Raw genomic sequence first — 23,348 nt, 5'->3', positions numbered from 1 at the left:
TCTTATAATCATTTTAATATACTTAAGAACAGTAATCATATTTTTTTGTGTATTTATAGGATAGCCAGTCAACAGAAAACTATTCTTCAACATGTAATAATAATAACTTCTAATAACTAATATCTATTTTTCAGGGAGTTTCATATCTGATGCTGTTTGTTGTAAAATGTCTATAGAGTGAGTAGTATTTAAACAAGAACATCATAAAATGAACAAATATCATAGAAACCTGGATTCTTCTTATTGTAGTCACACAATTAAAAAAGGCCATCAAACAAACCAAAAAAAACATGGGCCTCATCGCTGATTTCCTTTGTGTGATCACTGCAATAGTTAAATGAACGTTAACATATTGTAAACTTGCAATATAAAAACTAAAATGTAATAAATCTTGAAATACCTGCTAAGAGGTGTGTTTTCCTTCAGAGCTGCATCAGTCCTTGAGAAAAAATCAAATCTTTTTTGGACTGAACCTGTTTTGGCTTGACTCTGGTCACTTGAGAGGGAGTTTGTGTTCATTTTTGTCCACATTGCCTGTAAAATGACAATAAATGAAAACTATGTAACTGTGAATGAAAAACAGCCATCCATTTTATGCTTTCTAGCATATTTAAAATACAGGGCACCACATTATTTTTTATATTTAAGTTAAATGTTTAAAGTATTTAACGATACTTACATTTTTAGGTGTAAAAGCCATTGGTTGCACCCTGAAAAAAGTCATATAATTATTATTATTATAGTTATATCATGGTTAAATTGCAATGTCAGCCTTCACAATAGACACATCGCAGGATCTGCAATGTCAAGTTCAGCTTCAGTTTATTCATCCCTCAGGAAATTTGAGTGGAATTATAGCTGACCAAGATCAATACTGTGGAATTATGAAGCTTAAACTTAATAGAATGAAAGAGTGTTTATTATGACAATGAAAATGTATTGCATTTAACTTTTATCAGACCCCCTAGTTTTTCGCGATTTTGTGAACGCTGAATCCAACACAAAATCAACAAAGTCGCAAATTTTTGCAATCCTGCTAAATTCTTAATTTAAATGCAAAATTATTTGCAAATAATGTCAATAATCTCATAAAACACCCATATCCAAACCATATAATCAAATTATATTTATTACAGTTTGCAATTAATTGTTTTACATGAGATGTTGCATATATGCAGCGTATGATGTATTTGACTCTCTCTCGAAAAATGAGTCTCACCTGCACCATCACAATCATAACATTACATGAAAGTGGAGGTAAATTGTTTTGCAGCCTGAGCAGTAAGCAGACTCAGATGAAGTGCGAGTGATTTATATGTGAAGTCAATGGAAAGATGCTATTTGACATTCTATGGCACAAACTGTCACCCAACATACAGTAATCAGAATACAGTAATGAAACACTGCTAGATGTTGGAATAAAGAGGAGGGAAAGCCCTTAAAGTTACCTTTGTGGTAAGACAGGACTCTCAGTTCCTTGCAACGTTTGTGTTGGACAATAAGAGGCTGCAGCCAAACCTCCACATGCATAAAAATGTATTTAATATTTCACAGTTTTACTAAAATATAGACATTCAAAAAATATATTATAAAATGGAAAAAGAATTATAAGATGAATTTAACAAACCAGAATGTGCTGGCTGATGTTGCTCTGTCATCGGGTTAAATTGTTGGGATTCACAACACACATTGCTGGCATCAACCAGGTTTCTGTCATCAAAATCATCCCAATAGTTTACTCCCAGGTCAAATGTCACATCAGGGAAATCAGACCTGAAAAGACCACTGTCGGTGCTGTGGGTTGGGTTTAAATAAACCCTGGCTTTATTAAGACTGACCCTGGGCATGTGTCCATCATTGTGTGGCTTAGGCTGACTGTTAAATGTCATCTCTGAAAAGATTTAACATTTCAGTTTTATGACTTGTGGAGTTAACTGCTTCATTGATATTGCTGTTATTATTATTATTATTATATGTTATCCTGGACCACAAAACCAGTCTTAGGTCGGTTTTGGTTGGTATATTTGTAGGAAATTGTTGTATTTGCAACAATAAAATACAGTAAGCACCAAAATTATCGATGTATATACCAAGGTCATTAGGATATTATTTAAAGATCATGTTCCATGCAGACAGTTTGTAAATTTCCCACCATAAATAATATAAATCAAACCTGAATTTTTGATTAGTAATAAATATTTGCTAAGAATTTAATTTGGATACCTTTAAAGGACAATTTCATTTTATTTAATATGTTTTTTAACCCTCAGATTTTCAAATATTGTCCTATCCCAAACATATATCAATGGAAAGCTTATTTATTGGCTTTCAGATGTGCAAATGTCAGTTTTAAAAAATGATGACTAGTTATGTGGTACAGGGTCAAATATTAAGGGATTAGTTCATCCGAAAAAGAAAGTTCTTTTATTAATTACTCACCCTTGTGTCCTTCCAATCCCAGAGACCTTTGTTCATCTTCTGAACACAAAATAGTATATTTTAGATGAGCTCCCTCATCCTCCATATACAGCAATGGTCACAAGACAATCAGGAACCAAAATACTGTCAAATATTCAGTGTGATTTAAGTGGTTCAACTGTAACTTTACGAAGCTCTAAAAACACATTTATATGACAAAATAAAACTGTAGATATGACTTTTGTCAACCATTTCTTCTCTCCCATGTCAGGTCAGTGTGTGTTTACTACGGCAGTGCAACAAACAAATATCGTTTGTCCCATAGTAAACATGCACCCTGATTTAATGCAGAAGAAATAGGTGAACACAAACGTATTTTGAAGCTGATGGTTAAAGTTAAACCTCACAGAATGTTTTGATAATGCTTATGGGTTATTTCCTGGACTTTGAACATCTCAGGACCATTGTTGTCTATGATGAACAATCTAAAATATGTTAATTCTGTTCCGAAGATAAATGAATGTCTCAGGGGATTAAAACAAAATGAGGGAGAGTAATTAACGACAGAATTTTCATTTTTGAGTGACCCAATTCTTTAACATGAATACGACATGGCAAATATCTCTACAGAAACTCTACACCACTGTACTTTGTGGTAAAGCAGGAGGTTGAGGATGTTCTAATGCAGGGTTTACATGTTCAATATACCCATCTCCCAGCTCATCAATGTAACCTGTAAATAGTTTGACAATAAAAACATCAGAGTTCATTTTCCAGCATCACGTTGTCAGATAATGTCCTTAAAAATTACACTGTTATGTAATTTTGAATAAAGTATATTTTGGTATTAATATTTTAATATCAAATATTTTAGTATATCTTTAGTAACAAGCATTTGTTTCATGTGCCATGAAATGAAAGAGGCTGTTAATAGCACACAAATGAAATAACTAATGTAAAAAAAAAAATTTGAAATAGAATAAAATAAATCCTGATTTCTAAATAAAAGCTATAATAGTATCTCACGATCTTCATTTATTCATTTTCTTTTCTTTTCATTCATTTCTGTTTGGACTTGTGGAGGAAACCCAAGCGAACACAGGGAGAACATGCAAACTCCACACAGAAACGGCAACTGACCTAGCCGAGGCTTGAACCAATGACCTTCTTGCTGTGAGGCGAACATGCTACCCACTGCGCCACCATGCAGTCAACCTCACAATCTTGGTTACTGCAATATTTTAGGTGTATGTGATTAAGAGTAAGCATACCATCAAGCCATGCCTCAGATGATGAATTCTGGCATGGAGTGGCAAAACTGGCCTCCAGATCTTGGACTTGATATGCATTTTGAGCGTAACACTGACTTCCTTTAAACCTTAAAAATAAATAAAAACATCATCAATGTAAAAAAAAAATCCAATCTAAACATGATAAAGGATCGGTTCACACAAAATTATGGTATTTATTACGCAATCTTATATTAATCCACAAAATTAAGAGGTAAGATCCAACCCAGACTCATTCTGATTACGTACCCCTATATACATTTCTGAAGAGCACTAAATACATCCCACGAGCTACGTTTTTGGCAGTTTGTGTTTTTCACGAATCCACCAGAGGCTGTTGTGTATGCTTCTTGAGATCTCAAATTTCTCTCGCGTGTGCCCACCCACTTCCGAAAACCAAACTGACAGTTTTTGAAAAGCAATCCAGAAAAAGAAAACCCATCGCGGCCGCCTGATTTTTACCACGTTTTAAGATTATACCACATTCTCACCCTGTTGTTTGTTTTATTTTTTGGATTTTGTTTTTGTTTTACCTGGTTTCTGAAACTGTTCTTCGCCAAAACTGGTAACAACGGGAAAGCCGTCCATATGGAGGTAAGAGGTCAGCTGGTAAGCACGAAAAGGAACGACATCATACTGGCAACTTGCATTTGTTTTAAGGATGAAATGCAGCCAAACGTTCCTCTGGCTACATAAATGTAGCCTCCAGTAATGTACTGTATTTAGGGCTACATTTTCAAAATGAGCCTATGTTGGTAAAATCTGAGAGCTCCTTCATCCTCCATATATAGCAACAGTGCACTCATTCTCAGACAAATGCCAAAAAAATCTCAAACAGTCCATATGCCTTCAGTGAATCAGTGGAAATATTATCAAGCTTCAAGATTACTTTTGTTTGCACATACATCTAAAATAATTATTTTATAATGATTCAACAGTCTCTTTTCCTCTGTGTCAGTTTAAGACACACATTCACATGTCAGGCTCAGTTGTGCCTGATGCACGTGCCTGTGGTTTGTTTCAAACAGAGAAAGCCATGTGTGTGCATACATCAGTGCACAGTGCTCATGAACACACACTATACTGTCACAGAGGAAATGAATTGTATGAAGTTGTTTTGTTTTTTGAGTCTGGGACCCTGCTGTCTATGGAGGATGAGGGAGCTCTCAGCTATTTCACCTAAAATATGTTAATTTTTGTTTCAAATATGAACGAAGGTCTCAGGGATTTCATTTTTAGGTGAACTTAAAGTTTAATAACACAAACACTGGAGTACCTCTTGGCAGCAGAAAGTGTGTCTTTGGGATTGTAGGAGAACTGCTGCATGCTTATAGCTGCTGTGCCATTATTCATCATCATCTAAAGAGAAAGTCAAAACTCAATTGAAAATACAGTATATCTCACAAAACAAAATATTGGCATGCAGCTGAACTATTATTAGGTTATAACGAATTACATTTTCTGACCGTTGTGTACATGCAATCCTGATCATAAGAATTCTGACCTTCAACCGCTTCACAGGAGTCTCACAAAGTTTCTCATTCCTCATTTTTAGGTTGTCTAGGTATGAGGAGACATTGGACTGTAGTCCAGTCCTTTTGACTCCAATTTTGCCTAAAAAAAGAAATGTCATGAATGAACCAGTACAGACAAGGAGAGCAGTCTAGGATCACCTAAAACCTCTTGTACTCACAGCAGTCATGTCTACAGAGCTCTTTGTTTTTGCAGAGATGATGGCAATTTCTCTTAACCATGTTTGGAGCAACTTGATCCATGAAGAGAATGTCTATATGAATTTGAATATAATATGTTTAACACATGCCATAAATATTACTACATTATTTAAGCCATTTATTAATTCTTCATTCAGTTTTATTTAGAGATGCACTGATTGTGCCAGAGACAAGAGGAGTGCAGCAACCAGATATTTAATTAACAGTTTTCTAGACAGGAGTATAAAAACAGTAAAAAGTAAATATGGTGAAGTAAGTATGAATATATTTTAGAGTCTTGGTTTATTTTAATGTTTTTTTTTTTTTTGCAAGAGAGAGACCGCAAATGAAGGTGATAATGGGGTGACAGTAGAGGAAGAATGCAAGGAAGATAGCAGGAACATCAAAGAAGCCAAGCGAGTTCAAATAAGCGAAGATTACACCAGTAACTATGTTTCTATCCAAAGATGCTAATTAAATTTATGAGCAAAATAGGAATATTGTATAAAAGATTTTCAAATATTGCAGGATTTACATTTAATGACTCACTCAGTCACACTCCTTCACTGTTCTCCACTCCCTCAACTCAGCACTCACAGCACACACAACACTTGAACACCCACTGCTCATAAACTCTCTTATTTACACACACACTCATACACTACAGCAGTGGTCACCAACCTGTCAATCGTGATTGTCTAGTAGATTTTTATCACTTTAACGGTAGATCCCAAAAATGACAGAAGAATAAGTAAAAAAAAAAAACGCAGAGTGATGTATCTCACTTTATTTTTGTTGACCCAACTGCTGTTTTCAAATGTCAATATACAGTTCTTCATATGACATTCAGCAAGGAGCTAGCCTCAAAGTGATAAGGTACTGTTTACATATCGTGTTTTTTGTGCGCTTAAGTTTGTTATTTCAAATGGAGACACATGGCTTGTGTGCACCAATAGGGAACGAAGCGTGCGCATTGCGACACACTCAAGTTTTCTGTGTGCCTACAGCACAGCGAGTTAAAACAATAAATGTTTTTTATGAAACGCGAAAACTCAAGGCACATGAGAAGCTCACAAAATCTCACTGCTAATTAAAAACACCTTTAAAAAGGTGCCTCTCAACTGAAACAACGCGTTTGATGTGGTCGGGCTCTAAGCTGCCACAATAATATCCAGCTACAAGCAGCAGTTTGCCTTCTTATGACATTGTGAATTGATGCTGCAAAATATTGCACAAAATGAAAATTAAAATTGCTAAATTGTATCATAATGTTTTGGTATATAATTATGAAGGCCCTAATAGTTATTATTGTTACAGTACTAGTACAAATTTATTACAGCTTGTTTATAAAATGCTAATGTAGTAGGCTACCTGCAGAAGTGTTATTAAAAATCATATTACCAATCTTTATTTTTTTATTTTTACAGGCACCTTATAAGATCTCATTACTGCTAATGTCACAGTGCATTGTCATCCAAACATTATCACCCTTCCAAATGTCATCCAGGTGCATCTTCACATATTTTCTTGGTTGCATCAATTAAATTTTAAAGTAGGTTAGATTAGTGTTTGTACATGTTAAATTACAGGTCTTAAACAAATGCTATTAAAAAATGTAAAAAAAAATATTTTACAGTCAAGTTTTTTTTGATGGGTAGATTTTGTCTTTCAGCAAGGCAGAGGTTAGTATTCTTGGCCTAAAAATGGTTGGTGATCAATGCACTACAATATACTGCATGTCTTTGGACTATTGGGGAAACTGAAGCACCCAGAGGAAACCTATATGCGAACACAGGAAGAACATGCAGGCTCCTCACAAAAAAGTCTCCTGGCCCAGCTGGAACGCAAAACAGCGACCTTCTTGCTGTGAGGTAACAGTGCTAACCCCTGAGCCACCCTCCATCCAATGTGTCATCTAAAACACAATGGTCAATTCCTGATAAACTGGTGTCAAATATCAAACAGAAAACTTGCTGCGGTAAGAGCAGCTGCGCGAGTCTTTTTCTTATATAATAAATTACTTGTGCCTCAGAAGACCATGTTGACAATGGCGTTTGGAGGGTGAGATGCTCTTTGGGAGCACAGATGCTAAAGAAAGTTCTAAAGGGATAATACTATAATTGAATTTACAAATTCAGATTTTCTTTAACTGCCAGCATAGACAAACAAAAATATACTTTATTCCATAAAAAATATAAACACTACTGTTTCTCCCAAACAGCATTAATTTTTATAGCTTTTCCTTTTTTCTTATTTCACAAAAGTCAAAAGATAAGCATATGCTTATAATATATTAATATATATATATTTATTTAATAAATAATTGTATGTATAGACAGAGTTTATAGATACATAATTTCCAATTCTGTTTTGTTCTGGTAGAGCAAATGCTGACAACTTAAATGCGACTGTTTTCTCTAAACTCACTTATGACTGTTATGTCTAGCAGAGTGTATTACTCATGAAGTTTGGTGAAGGAAAAATCATGGTTTGGGATAACATTCAGTACGAGGGTGTGCAAGAGATCTGCAGAGTGGATGGCAACATCAACAGCCTGAGGTATCAGGACATTTGTGCAGCCCATTATATTACAAACCACAGGAGAGGGCAAATTCTTCAGCAGGATAGCGTTCCTTCTTATACATCAAAGTTCCTGAAAGCAAAGAAGGTCAAGGACTCCAGGATTGGCCAGCCCAGTCACCAGATATGAACATTATTGAGCATGTCTGGGGTAAGATGAAGGACGAGGCATCGAAGATGAATCCAAATAATTTTAATGAACTATGGGAGTCCTGCAGGAACGCTTTCTTTGCCATTCCAGATTACTTTATTAATAAGTTATTTGAGTCATTGCAGAGATGTATAGATGCAGTCCACCAAACTTAAAAAATGATGACTAGTTATGTGGTACAGGGTCAATTATTGAGGGATTAGCTCATCCAAAAAAGAAAGTTCTTTTATTAATTACTCACCCTCGTGTCCCTCCAATCCCAGAGACCTTTGTTCATCTTCTGAACACAAAATAGTATATTTTAGATAAGCTCCCTCATCCTCCATATACAGCAATGGTCACAAGACAATCAGGAACCAAAATACTGTCAAATATTCCGTGTGATTTAAGTGGTTCAACTGTAATTTTACGAAGCTCTAAAAACACATTTATATGACAAAATAAAACTGTAGATATGATTTTTGTCAGCCATTTCTTCTCTCCCATGTCAGGTCAGTGTGTGTTTACTACGGCAGTGCAACAAACAAATATTGTTTTTCCCATAGTAAACATGCACTCTGTTTTAATGCAGAAGAAATAGGTGAACACAAACGTATTTTGAAGCAGATGGTTAAAGTTAAACCTCACAGAATGTTTTGATAATGCTTATGGGTTATTTCCTGGACTTTGAACATCTCAGGACTATGAGTCTTGTCTATGATGAACAATCTAAAATATGTTAATTCTGTTCCGAAGATAAATGAATGTCTCAGGGGATTAAAACAAAATGAGGGAGAGTAATTAACGACAGAATTTTCATTTTTGGGTGACCCAATTCTTTAACATGAATACGACATGGCAAATATCTCTACAGAAACTCTACACCGCTGTACTTTGAGGTAAACCAGGAGGTTGAGGATGTTCTAATGAGAGGGCAAATTCTTCAGCAGGATAGCGTTCCTTCTCATACATCAAAGTTCCTGAAAGCAAAGAAGGTCAAGGACTCCAGGATTGGCCAGCCCAGTCACCAGTTATGAACATTATTGAGCATGTCTGGGGTAAGATGAAGGACGAGGCATCAAAGATGAATCCAAATAATTTTAATGAACTATGGGAGTCCGGCAGGAATTTCTTTGCCATTCTAGATTACTTTATTAATAAGTTATTTGAGTCATTGCAGAGACGTATAGATGCAGTCCTCCAAACTTATGGGAATCATACACAATATTAATAAATTTTCCACTGCACAATGACTTTATATTCTATACTGTTCATTATTTTTGTTAAGTGACAAGACTTTTGTCTAAGCAAAGTCAGACCTTACTGTCCTAATTAAATAATTCAAAATCAAGTCATGATCATATTTTATTTAGGTAAAATAAGCCTAATCTAGAGGCCTTTGCCTTTCATAAAAGCCACTTCTGATACCAAATTATCAACTAGAAGTCAAGTTATTATTTTTTGTTTATAAAACTTGGATAGGCAACAAGACTTTTGTCAGGAAGTGTACAGTGTTTTACATTATGTTTACTGACAGCATTAATTTGTCAAGTATTGACAAATTTTCAGATTAAGTACTCAGATGGCCAATAAAGTATGGGTATCTCTATGACAGCACTCCTAACAGGATGAACCGGCTGAATTGGACAAAAGACCAGCAGACCTCGATCAGTGCATCTCTAGTCAATGCATAATAATAATAATACATTTTGATATATAATAATCATTTTCAAATAATAATCTGACCGTTGAGTGAAGGATTGGGAGTTGCGGCTGTGGGGCCTTGTCTCTTCTTCATTGTGTCGTGAATCCTCTGAAATCTCCATGTTGGTTTCTCTGTAATGGAGCAATTAGCTCGCAAACCCTGCACTCCTGAGTAGTGGGCGCTGTAGTCCTGCTGTATGTCCAGACCCACTACACAATCAACACATATTCACATATTCACTCTACAAAAATAACAGAAATCAGCGAACAGGTTGCTCTGTATGTTTCTGTTTAGGCCAAAAAAACTATATTATACTGAAATGTGATCATCCATAAACCATTACGACTAGTTTAAGTGTTTGTCAGACATAATATATGACCACTGACCATATTCAGAGCTTATCAAATGAATGCTGAGCTCTTCTCCCTTTGGTGATCTTGTCACCTCGATTCTCTTTGACCAGCTCCCAGACTTCAAGATCAAGGTGTCCCTTAATAGCAAAACATGCATTGCTTCCATCATTCAAAAACAAACAAAAAAGATGATTCGCTAATGACAACTAAATCACATAGAACTTACGAGATTTTTTGTTGGAAAACCACCTTATTGTCACAATCTCCAACAATAAGAGTGACATAATGGTGGTCTGGTGCTGTCCGCTTCAGTGCCAACTCCTTAAAGTTACTCATGTTGACTGTGAAAACAATCTCAGCTGTGGATGGACTGTATCGTGGAATCTAGAAGAAAATATTTCATTGCATTCACCTTATTCTTTGCATACGAGCAGGCGCAGCCATTTGAATCTTTTTGGCTCAAGACTTCCGGTCTTATTCACTTGCATTCATTTTTAGACGTTATTTTAGCCTGTTACGCTGCTTGATGTTGCAAACTGATATTTTCTTATTATATGATTTGCTCATAATCATGCAAACACTTGTTAATAGAGCACTGCGGTTCTGCGGTTTATTATTCCTAGTCATTTCTCCCATAGGCAGCTGAATCTGAAGTTTTAAAACAATCGCAAAAACGAGCGCACGTCTGCATTGAAGAATAAGGTCAATATAATAATGTTTGAAAGAGTAAAATTATGACGATTTAAACTGCTGTCTTATCACCGTTAAGACTTCATATTAAAACTTATTAATGTACATGTGAAAATTACTAAATTACTACTTAATGTATATGTAAAATATTAATGTGTATGTGAAAACAGTTTTGTGTATTTTGTAGAGATATTATATTTTGAAGTATAAATATTTCATGTAGTCTCACAATTTGAGTTTAAAAGGCTACAAATATGAAATCTTACCTGTTCCAAACTAACTTCATATCTGGGAAGTTTGCTGATGGCTTCCTTAATCTGGTTTCCAAATGGAGGGTGCCTGTTGACAATCTGCCAGAAAATGAATAATAAAATGATAATATTATAATGTGTTAGTACTACCACTGTAACAAGATAAAGGGCATTGTGACTCCTTCCTGAAAAGTTATTTATCTAAACAATTGTATTAATTAAATTGAAAGGACATTTCAGCGTACTAGCTCCAATTCTCTAGGACTGGTCTGCTCAATTTTGCTGAATGTTGTAAGACCTGCATTGACCAAAGCAGTGGCAAGTGATAATCCTACAAAAGAAGATCCCAATTATAGAAAACACAACACAACCATTTTTTATTAAACTCTAGGTTTTATATACACACACACGTCTAGTCTGCAATCCTTATGGGGACTTCACATAGATGTAATGATTTTTCTGCTGTACCGACTGCATATTCTATCCCACTACCTCAACCCTCACAGAAAACTGTGATTCTGTATTCTGTGTGATTTCTGAGCATGTTTACTCACGGGGAGACCACATATTAGTCCCCATGAGTCTGTGTGCATTCAGGTTTAAGTCCCCATTAGGATATAAAAATAAGACTACACAAAGAGCACAGACACATATAGAAAGGAAGCGTTCTGTATACTATTACCTATCCTGTCAAGCTGTTTGCAGATGTAAGGTGAGTTTTCCCACAGTTTGGCTCGAAAACATTTGGCAAGAATTAAAGCGTTGAGTTGAGCTGCAAAGTTTGATTTGGAGTGGTGACAGAGAAACTCGGTCAGATCTTGGAGAGATCAGAAGAAGCATTTGGTAAAATCTTTGTTAAGTGGCAAAAAACTGTACTTTCACCATGCCATCAAAGAGATTGAAAGCTTAGAGATATTAAGCACTGTCATGTTAGTAACATACATCTGCTAACTCTAATTGCATTTCTGAATATTTTTCCAGTATCCTGTATAAGTCCAAACTCCTGAATGGGAATGCAGCCGAGCTGAGCTTGTATTAGACTAGGATGAGAATATAATTACATGCATAAATAATGAAAACAATTACAGCAGATACAATCAATAGGGTAAAATTATACAACCAAACAGCAAAAGCAAGACTTCACCAATTCACTTTCATGTCGTTACTTTTGATCTTCCCTTCCATTGGAAACCTAAAATTAAAATATAACAGTTTACTAGTGTTAGTCGACAAACACGCAGAACTCTAACTGTGTGTTTTAGAAAGATGAAGACAACTTTGACCTGATGGTGGTTCGGTTTTTATCCTTGTTCACCGTGTTCAAGGTTTTCTTTTCATTTACTCTTAACTGCATGTCACTGAACTCTTTTGCTTTTGATATCATTTCAATCTAGAAAGTGGGAAAATGATTTCTATCCTTATAATATGTTGTATGATGTATGCCTGAAGCAGTCATCTGGATCTAGAAATGAAGAAACAACAATACAGTCTTACCAGCTCAGGTAAGGTCTCTGTTCCAGTCACCATGCTGAACTGCTTCACAGTGTCAAAGGCGACACAGTACCTGGCCATGAGTTTTCCAGTCTCTGTGGGCAACCATTTCATGTATACAGACATTGTAATCAAAAGCTAAATTGGTAGAGTTACTTAAAAAAAGAAAAGATTATATATATTATTGGTAGAAAAAACATTATGAGTAACCTGTGGGCTTGATGTTGATGTCTTCATCCATGGTAATCAAGTTAAAAGAGGCCAAAGAGTTGAGATTCTTCAAGCAGAGTTCTGAAACACACAACGTCAATGTTGTTTTTATACCAGCAGCACATTCTAGACTCTTTAGCCATTGAATATCAACTGATTCACTGATTTAAGCTACTCATTTTTCATACCTTGTAATTTAGTCTCAATTCCACACTTGTCAACTTCAGGGGGAAAGCCTGTGAAATGAGAGGCTAATAAAAAAGAGCTTTGGTTGATGTCTGTAACTTCAGGGTGGCCATGGTTTGAGGTTTACCATAGTGTTTGGGATTTTTCAAAGCACGGATGTACAGGAAAGTGGAACGGATCCAGTCCAGAGCCATGTTCACATCAGATATGGTGTGAAGAACTATCTCTGCATTCAAGTGCTCCACCAGGTTTGTATGCAAGCTGAAAATAGTAACTTTTTGTACTTGTCAAATCCATAAGTAACAAATAAACCAAATTGTTCATATGATCTGTTTTTAAAGAGCACAGAAATGCAATTAAAATGGATAACAGAACAAAATGTGATTAGAAGGTGTGTACCTGCTCTCTATGCAGTCTAAACCACTCAAGAAATGCATGTATTTGTCCTTTGTCTGAGACCGTGTCATGATTACTGCAGTTGCTGTTGTGTCAAACTAAACAAAAACCAAAGCAAGTGTGTACTGTCCTAATCTGAATACTGTGTTTTTGATATTGTGTTTTACTTCTTAAATTGTAGCTGGCATTTTGTCTTTATAATGATTTAGTATTTGTTAATAGTACCTGTGGTCTGCCAGCTCTTCCAATCATTTGTAACAGGTCAGCTTCACTGTACTCCTCGCATGCACCACCAACATAGTGCATTGTGGATTTGATTACCACAAGGTGGGCTGGCATATTCACACCCATGGCTAGAGTGCTTGTTGTAACTAAAACAAAAATTAAAAGTTTTCCTATATATTATATGTATGATAATGCATCCTGAATAATGCGCAATATAAAAGAGTGAAAATAAAGTTGCAGAACGTACATAAAACTGGCAAGTCACCCAATGTAAATGTGTTTTCGGTGATTTTCCTGTCTGACACATCCATGCCAGCGTGATGATATCCAATACCATAAACAAATAGATCTGGAAAAGGTATAAGAAAACATGTTTAATTTACCTTCACCTAACAGTGACCATTGATCATGAATAACATACAGTAGAAGAAATATAATTAACACTCATACCTCTGAGTTTTGCATCAAGCAGAGAGTTTGCATTTTTCACCATTCTGCAAAAGAAAATATCAACTGAGCAGCAAAAAGATAAGCGTAACAGATAAACAGACAACTCCAAACTCAAACAACCACTGACCACACCACTAACCAAATTACCACAGGACTTTTATGAATGAAAAAACTGGTTTTCATAACACTGGTGTGGTGGTAGTGTAATGGTGTGAAAGATATTTTAACACTTTGGTCCCTTTAGTACCAACTGAGCATCATTGAAGTACCACTGCTGAACTGAGTATCATTGCTGACCATGTCTACCACTTCTGACCAATATTTGCTGGATAATGTGCCATGTCACAATGCTTAATGAGTTCACTAAAGATACAAATCTGCAGCAATTAACCCTTCAAAGACATTTGATTGACAGACGATCCAGCCAATCATAGCGCAGATATTCTGTGCCTGTCACTTTGGGCAGCATTCTCCGTCTAAACAGAACAGCTAGATTAACCAGGCATAGTAGATAAACATTGGCGATTAACATAAAAAATGGTGAAAATTTGCTCGTATATGAACGCAATTAACATAGAAAATGGTGAAAATTTGCTCGTATATGAACGCAGACAGCAGGTGCCCAGAAAGGCTGGGCACATATTTTATCTTTTCCTGTAACCAAGAAAAGTGAATGAAATGCGTAAGTTTGTGTGGATGACCTCATCATCAGCTGTTAATCAACAGTACTGTCACTTGATTGACTGATTATTGGACAGCATATGCAACTTTAGCTTATGGAGATGTGATGTGAAAATAACCAGTGAACTATCTGAGGACTAATAAGATGACAGGTGAGGTGAGCTAATTTAAACCGCATAGCTTGAAGACCCAATAAATCTTTACTGTCTCTTATATATTCAAAGATGCATTACTGTCTTGTTCAAGATGCCCCCGTTGGCATGTGTTTGGGAATTATGCATTAGGGAATCAATTTGTATCATTGTAGTTGTATGAAAATGATTCAAACTTCCCATCATTATACTTTGTAGACTAAAGCTAGTCTTTATTTTATTTTCATTTATGCTCACATGGAAAATATTTGTCTTGTATGCATAATGCAGACCTTTATGTCTGCTCTTGTCTGAAATCAGTCTGTAATATGTACATAAATTATACACCATTTCCCCTGGAGAGCGCTCAAATAGATAGGGGACCGCATGGCTGATACTGAAAAGCATGTCGGACAGTGAGAAGGGCAGCTGGGGCTTTGCGAAGGATCAATTAAGCACTAATTTCTATCACAAAATAAAGCAATACTAACAAGAAAGTGTACTTAGTACACTGGCCAGTGCATACCATTAATCTCTTCGAAACAAATATAAAAGTAGTGCTGCTGAATAATCGTTTAGATTGTACATGTATTTTTAGCATGTCAATGTGACTAAAGTACCTTTGTTTGTGATCAATGCTCATGATAAACCTGGCATCCTTGGCAAGCACAGAAGCAGATTGTTGAACTCCTTTTCTTGTGGAGCAAAACTGTGCAAATTTCAAACAAATGGATTACTGTATGTGGGATTTTTTTTTTATTTAACAACTTCTGTATACAAGACTCAACAAATTTTCATTCATGAACTCACTTACAACAAGGGTCGGTTTTTGGTCAGAGTAGGTCTGAATGACGTTGGCCAGTTTGTAGTTGAGAGAAAGATCAAACTTGAATTCATTCTGATTACTTCCACAAGGGAAGCCTAGCACCACTTTCCTCAGTTTCACTGGTCTGTGACTCTCATCCATCTCCAGACATGTGGCAGGCCCTGACTCATCCGAAAGCCATTCAGATACCTGCAAACAGGAAACAATGCAAATTAAACTGAACACAGATGAACCAATCAATTTGGCTGGCTTTGTACTTGGTGAAACTACTTACGTCTTGAATATTAGGGATGGAAGCTGAGACAGCCACAAATCTCACGGACGCTTTTGATTCGGGATTTACAGCCTGGCGGTAGAAGTGCATGGTTTTCATTCTGCTGACCACAACCTCAAGAGTGGCTCCACGGGTTTTGTCTTTCACCACATGTACCTAAAGTTGGTGTGTAGAAAAAAGCAAGTTATTCATTGACAAAACACAATCTATTTAAAGATATTAGCATTAACTTAGAATCTTGTAAGGCTAAATGCAATATATCAGACCTCATCAACGAGGAAGAGACGAATCGATGTCAATAAACAGTTATCCTTCCATCTTCTAGTCATGCTGTCCCATTTTTCCTTGAAAGAGGAGAAAAGCCTTCAGATTTGCTGGAAAGTTGTTTCGTGTTTGGACAGCACATTATGTGGGAACTTACTGGAGTTGTAAAAATGAGATGAGCATCCTGGATTTCAAAAAAGTCATCAATCTCTGTGTCTCCAGTTAATTCCTTGCATTTAAGTCCAAGAGGTCCAAACTTCGGTTTCCAGTTGTCATACTGTTGGCTGCAGAGAGCCTTAATTGGTGCCACTGAAGCACAAATAAAAGTCAAACAGTATTTGGTATAAATTACTGAATAACATTTCTTAATCATAATAAAGGGCCCATTATGGCCTTTCAAATGTTACCATTCATGTAGTTTGTAATAGCTCTTTGTAAATATAAAGTTCAGCAAATGCTAATCATTTCAATTTGTAACTCACTGTACACTGCTCTGACATTGTGCCAAGGCTCTGAAGCCTCAATCAGCAGTCGAACAATGGCCAGCTCAAAAAGCACAGTCTTTCCAGAGCCCGTGGGAGCACACGCAACAAAATTTTTATTGGAGTACAGAACCTGAAAAAGAGCAATAATCTGCCACATACTGTGTTCATGAGCTTTACATTATATAAACGGTGGACACTTACATCATCCAGTGCCTGGGACTGCACATAGTTGAAGTAAGGGAAATCTTTAAACACACTTCTGAATTTTGCAGCTTTGTGAATGTCAAGGAAAACGTGACAATAAATGCAACGCCTGTCCAAAGATATAAATGTACACTAAAAACGACATAAAAATATGTTAAAGTAACTATAACATGTGTTATCCTAATTCCTATGTTTGTATTTCCTATTGAAATATAATATTTAGACATTGACGTATTGAAGAACTTGTTTAATGTGCTAAAAGTGAACAAGTTGTAGCAGTCCTGCAGATACTACATTTGAAGTGGATCAAAACCTTTCATCAAAGTGGTTCAAAAACTAAAATGTGTATTGAACAATATATATAATTATATGAACAATTATGTATGACTCTGGCCTGGAAACACAACCAGTCATAAGTGCCTTTGTTTGGAACTTCCAACAAAACATGACTGAGATACAACTATTTTAAAATCTGAAATCTGAGGGTTCAAAAAAATTCTAAACATTGATAAAGTTGTCCAAATTAAGTTTTTGGCAATGCTTATTAAAAAAATTCAATAAGTTTTAATATATTTACGATAGGAATGCATGGTGGCACAGTGGGTTCATAAAGGCGTGAGGGTGAGTAAATTAAAATTTTTGAGTGAACTATTCCTTTAAAATTCTAATGATTTTGGCATAAAAGAAAAATCAATAATTTTGTCAATGGTCAAAAATTGGTGCAATAATAAGGGTGGCGTTGTGGTACAGTGCCTCACAGCAAGAATGTCGCTAGTTCAAGCCTCGGCTGGGTCAGTTGGCATTTCTATGTGGAGTTTGCATGTTCTCCCCATATTTGTGTGGGTTTCCTCCAGGTGCTCCAGTTTCCCCTACAGTCCAAAGACATACACTATAGGTGAACAGAGTAAGCTAAATTGTCCGTAGTGTATGTGTGTGAATGAGTGTGTATGTGTTTTTCCTAGTACTGGGTTGCAGCTAGTAGATCATCCGCTGCGTAAACATGTGCTGCATAAGTTGGCGGTTCATTCGGCTGTGGCGACCCCTGATTAATAAAGGGACTAAGCCGAAAAGAAAATGAATGAATGAATGAATGAATGAATGAATAAATAATAAATGGTAAAAATTTAGCTGTCTAACTTAAGACTAGTTTTGTGTTCCAAGGTCACATATACAATTACAATATTTATTAATTTATTTTTAATTACTAAATTCTTTATTAATTATACAATAACAATATGTTTTATCGGCGTGGTGGTGGCGCAGTGGATAGCACGATCGCTTCACAGCATTAAGGTCGCTAGTTCGAGCCCCGGCTGGGTCAGTTGGCATTTCTATGTGGAATTTGCATGTTCTTTCCGAGTTCGCATGGGTTTCTTCCGCGTCCTCCGGTTTCACCCACAGTCCAAAGACATGCGCTATAGGTGAATTGAAAAGGCTAAATAGGCCGTAGTGTATGTGTGTGAATGCAAGAGCGTATGAATGTCTCCTGGTGTTAGGTTGTGACTGGAAGGGCATCCGCTGCGTAAAACATATGCTGGATAAGTTGGCGGTTCATTCCGCTGTGGCAACCCCAGATTAATAAAGGGGCTAAGCCGAAAAGAAAATGAATATGTTTTATCCACTTCAAATGTTGGCTATTATAAAGGTGGGTACACTAGCTTCTAAATGGCCTCAAAACTACTGAACATGGAACAAAACATATTAATATTATAATATCATGACTTTAGAAAACAAAACAAAGTCCTTAACATTTTTTAATTTAGGTATCATCAGATAACAGGAGAGGATACGAATTTCAGAGACCGAACGAAGTGTTCCTTTTCCAGAAGACCCTTTAAAAACAAAATCAGAAACAAGTCATAGTCACACATTTTTTAAGGAGCCATTCTTAAAGTATAGTTAACAATTTTTTTAGCTACTGAGTAATAATAATTTATTACAAGTACTTCCTATAAGATAGGGTTAGAATGTGGGTTAGGTTTAGAGTTATTTGTGTGTAATTATGCATAATTAATTATAATTACAGTAAATACGTGTAAAATATGTAATAAGAATACTTTAAAATAAAGTGTTATCCAAGTATGTATGGAAATTTGTACGGTTTGGTGTGTATAACATAAATGACTGCTAAATGACCACAGGTAAACTAACGATACATCAATGCATTCCAGTTAACTATTAGTGCTGTAGTATTGAATTACCTTTAGATTCTGCAAGTTTGAGACCAAGATGAAGACTATGGCTTGAGGGAACATCACATTTCTGCTCTGTTTGGGTCAAACCAATAAAGGGACTACAGGCAGCAACAGCATGTGCAGTCTGTGGGCCGCTGGTCCTCCTAGCAGCCTGAATTAGGAAAGCAGTGTCATTTGTTGTTGACATCGTCTGATTTGAGATACCGTCTTCCCCATTTTCTGAAGTCCTTCTTGTGGGAGCTTGGAACAGCCTAATTTACAAAGAAGAGATAAATGCAGTCTGTTTACCAACTTATTGTTCTACTGCCAGTCTCCATTTCCAACACAAAGAACTGCTTGTTACGACAGAAAATTTTGTTAACTCAATCAAGATGTAGCTTAGATTACCGAGTCTTAAAGGGAGGAGCACTGGCAGTAGGTAAAGGCCTTGTTTCCGCAAAACCCATTCTGAAAACAGCCTGCTCTCCTGCACTAGAGGGTTCATGGCTCCATAGAACGGGCTCCTCCAGCTCATGTGATTTCACAGTCTGACCTTGGATACCGTCAGTGGGATTGTGAATAGGTTTTTGTGCAGGAGGCAGAAATGTCTTTGATCTCTGAGAGTAACCTTCATAAACGAAGAAAGAAAAAAAAAACACCAGAATATTTCATCTGACATATGTCATGTCTAACAAGACTTATTTTTTTAAATATACCAAATGTTGGAGCATTTTCCACCAAAGAACAAATAAAAAAGGCTTACATTTATTTTGAACAGGGTTATTCCACCAAGTATTGATTTCTAAAGTGTTATGAAGTTAAAACACTAGCATTGTGTTGCCAAAAAACAAACATAAACATGTCTAAAAACATTTTTTTTCTGTAATTCGAAAGCATTGTTATTATCGCAATTTACCAGGCTTATTAAACCCTGCTTGGCACCACATTTCTTAACCAATTATTTAGGAATGTGAAGTGCAGGCCCATAGCCAGTCTATTGTAAGGGGTGGTTCTTTTTTCTGAAAACGTGGATCTTTTTTGCAGTTATGCTCCTCATGCGAGGTTTAAATACTGCATTTAAGTGACATTTTAAGCACAAATGTTTGCTGGATAAGCTTGTCGGACGATGATCATAACCAAACTTTTTGATGCAATAAAAATATTTCCTACAATTTTGTCAAAGTGCTTACCATACTATTTTATTACGAAGTATACATTTACAAATTTGCATTTAAACTGTAAATTATTACAGTTTCAGATATAACGTTATGAGAATAGCATTTTGAATAAAAAATAATAATAAAGAAATATGAAAAAATATTTACTTTTAAATACAAATTTATTATCATCCATCATTTAAGACAAAAATTTGAAATCTGGTAAAACTTGTTTTAATCAAAAAAATTTAGGCAAGTAAAGTAAAAGGCAAGTAAAAAACTGGCCGTCTCAGTCAACTTTCCGTGACTGTAAGAATTTGTCCAATTAAATTTTTTAATTAAATTTGTCTTAAAGCCTTCTTCTATCTGTAATTTTCAGAATTTATGATGGCATAGCAATCAAAAATAGGACAAACGAGCACATGTCAAGCCCAAATTTTGAACTTTGTCAGTGTTATGGGCCGGCTATGGGCCTGTTGTGTAAAATGTATGTTAATCTACAGTATAGTATACTACAGGTATGTGCAAAAAAAGAATATAAATAGAAAGTCCATTTATTTCAATAATATGTTTCAAAAAGTGAAACTTGTGTGTTATATTAGTTCACTACACACAAAGAAAAAGATTTAAAGCCTTAATTTGTATCAGTTTTAATGATTATGGATTAAAGATGAAAAAACTCAAATCCAGTATTTCACAAAATTTGAATATCATCAAAGTTCAACATTGTAGGCTCCCTATGTCTCAATCTAGTCCGCTAATTAATGCAAAGCTTTGAAATTGTCTCAGTGTGGCCTAGTAGGCTTCAGAATCATGGGATAGACCTCTGACTTAAACCCTGACTTGACCATCATTGGAACCCCGATTAGGAAAAGTCTCAAAAGGCAATTGCGAAAGAAGCTGGATGCTCACAAAGTGCAGTATCTAAGTATATTAATAGCTAAGAGGAAGGGGAAAATGTGGCTGGAAAACGTGCACAAGTATGACCGCAGGCTTGAGAGGATTGTAAAGCAAGGGTGACTGAAGCTGGTGTCCGAGCATCAAGAATCACCACATACAGACGTCTGCATAACATGGGCTACAGCTGTAGGATTCCATGGGTTAAGCCACTCCCGAACCAAAAATGATAAGAAGCGTCTGTGCTGGCCTGGAAAGAAAAAGTACTGGTCTGTTGCCCAGTGGTCCCAAGTTCTCTTTTCAGATGAAAGCAAATTTTGTATTTCATTTGGAAATCAAGAACCCAGAGTCTGGATGAAGAGCGGAGAAACACAAAAGTCAAGCTGCTTAATGTCCAGTGTGAAGTTTCCACAGTCAGTTATGGTTTGGAGAGCCATGTCAAATGCTGGTGTGGGTTCATTGTCTTTTATCAGGTCCACAGTCAACACAGCTCAATACCAGGACATTTTAGACTACTTCATGTTTCCTGCTCCTGACAAGCTTTTTGGAGGGGATGATTTTATTTTCCAGCAGGATTTGGCACCTGCACACAGAGCCTAAGCTACCAGTACCTGGTTTAAAGACCATGGTATCCCTGTTCTTAATTGGCCAGAAAACGGACTGAAAACACCCCGTTAAACCCTATTGAAAATCAATGTGCTATTGTCAAGAGAAAGATGAGGGAACAGAGACCCTAAAATGCAGACAAGCGGAAGGCCGATATCAAAGCAACTTGGGCTACCATAACAACTTAACTGTGTCAAAGGATGATGGCCTCCTTGCCATGCCACCGTGATGCTGTAATTAGTGCAAAAGGAGGCCCAACAAAGTACTGAGGACATAATACAGTCCATTAACACACTTTTCAGTAGGCCAATATATGTTTAAGATCCGTTTTTATTGGTCACATGAAATACTCTAATTTTGTGAAATACTGGATTTGTGATTTTTTCATTTTTAATCCATAATCATTAAAATTGAAACAAATTAAGGCTTGGAATATTTCACTTTGTGTGTAGTGAACTAATATAACACACAAGTTTCACTTTTTGAAACAATTTATTGAAATAAATGGACTTTCCATCGATTTTCTCATTTTTTGGCACATACCTGTGTAGTAATGTATAGTTAATGTAGTATGAACAGTGTGAAACGTGATTACAGATAACCCAGGATTATGTTTATTTGGGGTTTAGAATGACAGAGGGTAACCAATTTCAAGCGTGAAAAGCTCCATCCATCCATCCATCCATCCATCCATCCATCCATCCATCCATCCATCCATCCATCCATCTATCTATCTATCTATCTATCTATCTATCTATCTATCTATCTATCTATCTATCTATCTATCTGTGTACTTTCATTGAAATTGTTGATTAACAAAGGACATGACACGCTGCCCAAACATCAAACCTTATTATTGCTTCAGTTTTAGCAAGACTCACTAAATGAGGTAGGGTGTGCTGTCTCTCTCTGGATGTCTTGTGTGGAAGGTATTTGTGATAATGATGGTGGAGCATCCCAAACCCAGGAGCCTTGTCCCTGACATAAGGGTTTCCTAAACAGAGTCATTCACAAATATGTTGTCATCAGAACAATAGCCAGTTTATCCACGTGCGTATTAACTATCTGACGTGTCTCTAATCAGGTGTCCTGTAAAGGCCTTACTCACACTTTATGAATTACTGGCCGGTCATAAAACAGGTTATCCAGTGATGATACACCTTCTTCTGAGTCTACCATAATGCGGGTGTCTTTGACAACCTAAAAAAACAACTGTATCGTAAAGATGTTAAGCTTTTTCAATATTAGACATTAAAACATATTAATGTAATGCTAATTATTTGACTGGCTAATGTTGTTTTGAGGTAAAATAATTAGCTTAATGCACAAGTAAGCGGTGAAATGTTTGTTTTAATAGTCCTACGTTATATGGGAAAATATTAACTAATTATTAACTATAGTTAAAATTTTAATAGTAAGTTTTCTGAAGTTTATCTTAATAAAAGCATTTTGTGACGAATAACGTTATAACTGACGCTGTGTTGAAGGCGGCTAGCGAGCCCGCGAAACGTTAACGTTAGATGTGAAGAGTAAATCGCGGGTTGACATCAATAAAGACATTAA

At 36.1% G+C, this 23,348-nt stretch overlaps 1 protein-coding gene across 1 annotated transcript; it reads right to left on the bottom strand.

Moving 5' to 3' along the window:
- Nucleotides 1–115: 115 nt before the first annotated feature.
- On the bottom strand, nt 116–22,993 carry hfm1 (helicase for meiosis 1). The gene is made up of 40 exons (XM_056474944.1): nt 22,894–22,993; nt 22,667–22,779; nt 19,534–19,753; nt 19,153–19,397; nt 18,742–18,783; nt 16,949–17,019; nt 16,745–16,877; nt 16,420–16,571; nt 16,265–16,342; nt 15,999–16,154; nt 15,713–15,913; nt 15,519–15,607; nt 14,087–14,130; nt 13,884–13,985; nt 13,637–13,782; nt 13,415–13,509; nt 13,143–13,276; nt 13,018–13,065; nt 12,830–12,910; nt 12,623–12,714; nt 12,412–12,518; nt 12,273–12,320; nt 12,071–12,168; nt 11,811–11,945; nt 11,374–11,459; nt 11,144–11,227; nt 10,414–10,571; nt 10,221–10,324; nt 9,876–10,043; nt 5,401–5,493; nt 5,212–5,321; nt 4,984–5,066; nt 3,690–3,796; nt 3,068–3,151; nt 2,440–2,478; nt 1,628–1,891; nt 1,449–1,518; nt 680–710; nt 401–534; nt 116–324 (listed from the first exon to the last, which is right to left on the bottom strand). Exons 1-40 carry the CDS (start codon nt 22,962–22,964, stop codon nt 258–260), a joined length of 4,383 nt encoding a protein of 1,460 aa, XP_056330919.1. The 5' UTR covers nt 22,965–22,993; the 3' UTR covers nt 116–257.
- Nucleotides 22,994–23,348: the final 355 nt, after the last annotated feature.

Source organism: Danio aesculapii, chromosome 2 (assembly GCF_903798145.1).
Source record: "Danio aesculapii chromosome 2, fDanAes4.1, whole genome shotgun sequence".
Taxonomy (NCBI): domain Eukaryota; kingdom Metazoa; phylum Chordata; class Actinopteri; order Cypriniformes; family Danionidae; genus Danio; species Danio aesculapii.
Note: the sequence above shows the minus strand (reverse complement) of the source record. Positions and strands in the feature narration are given on the sequence as shown.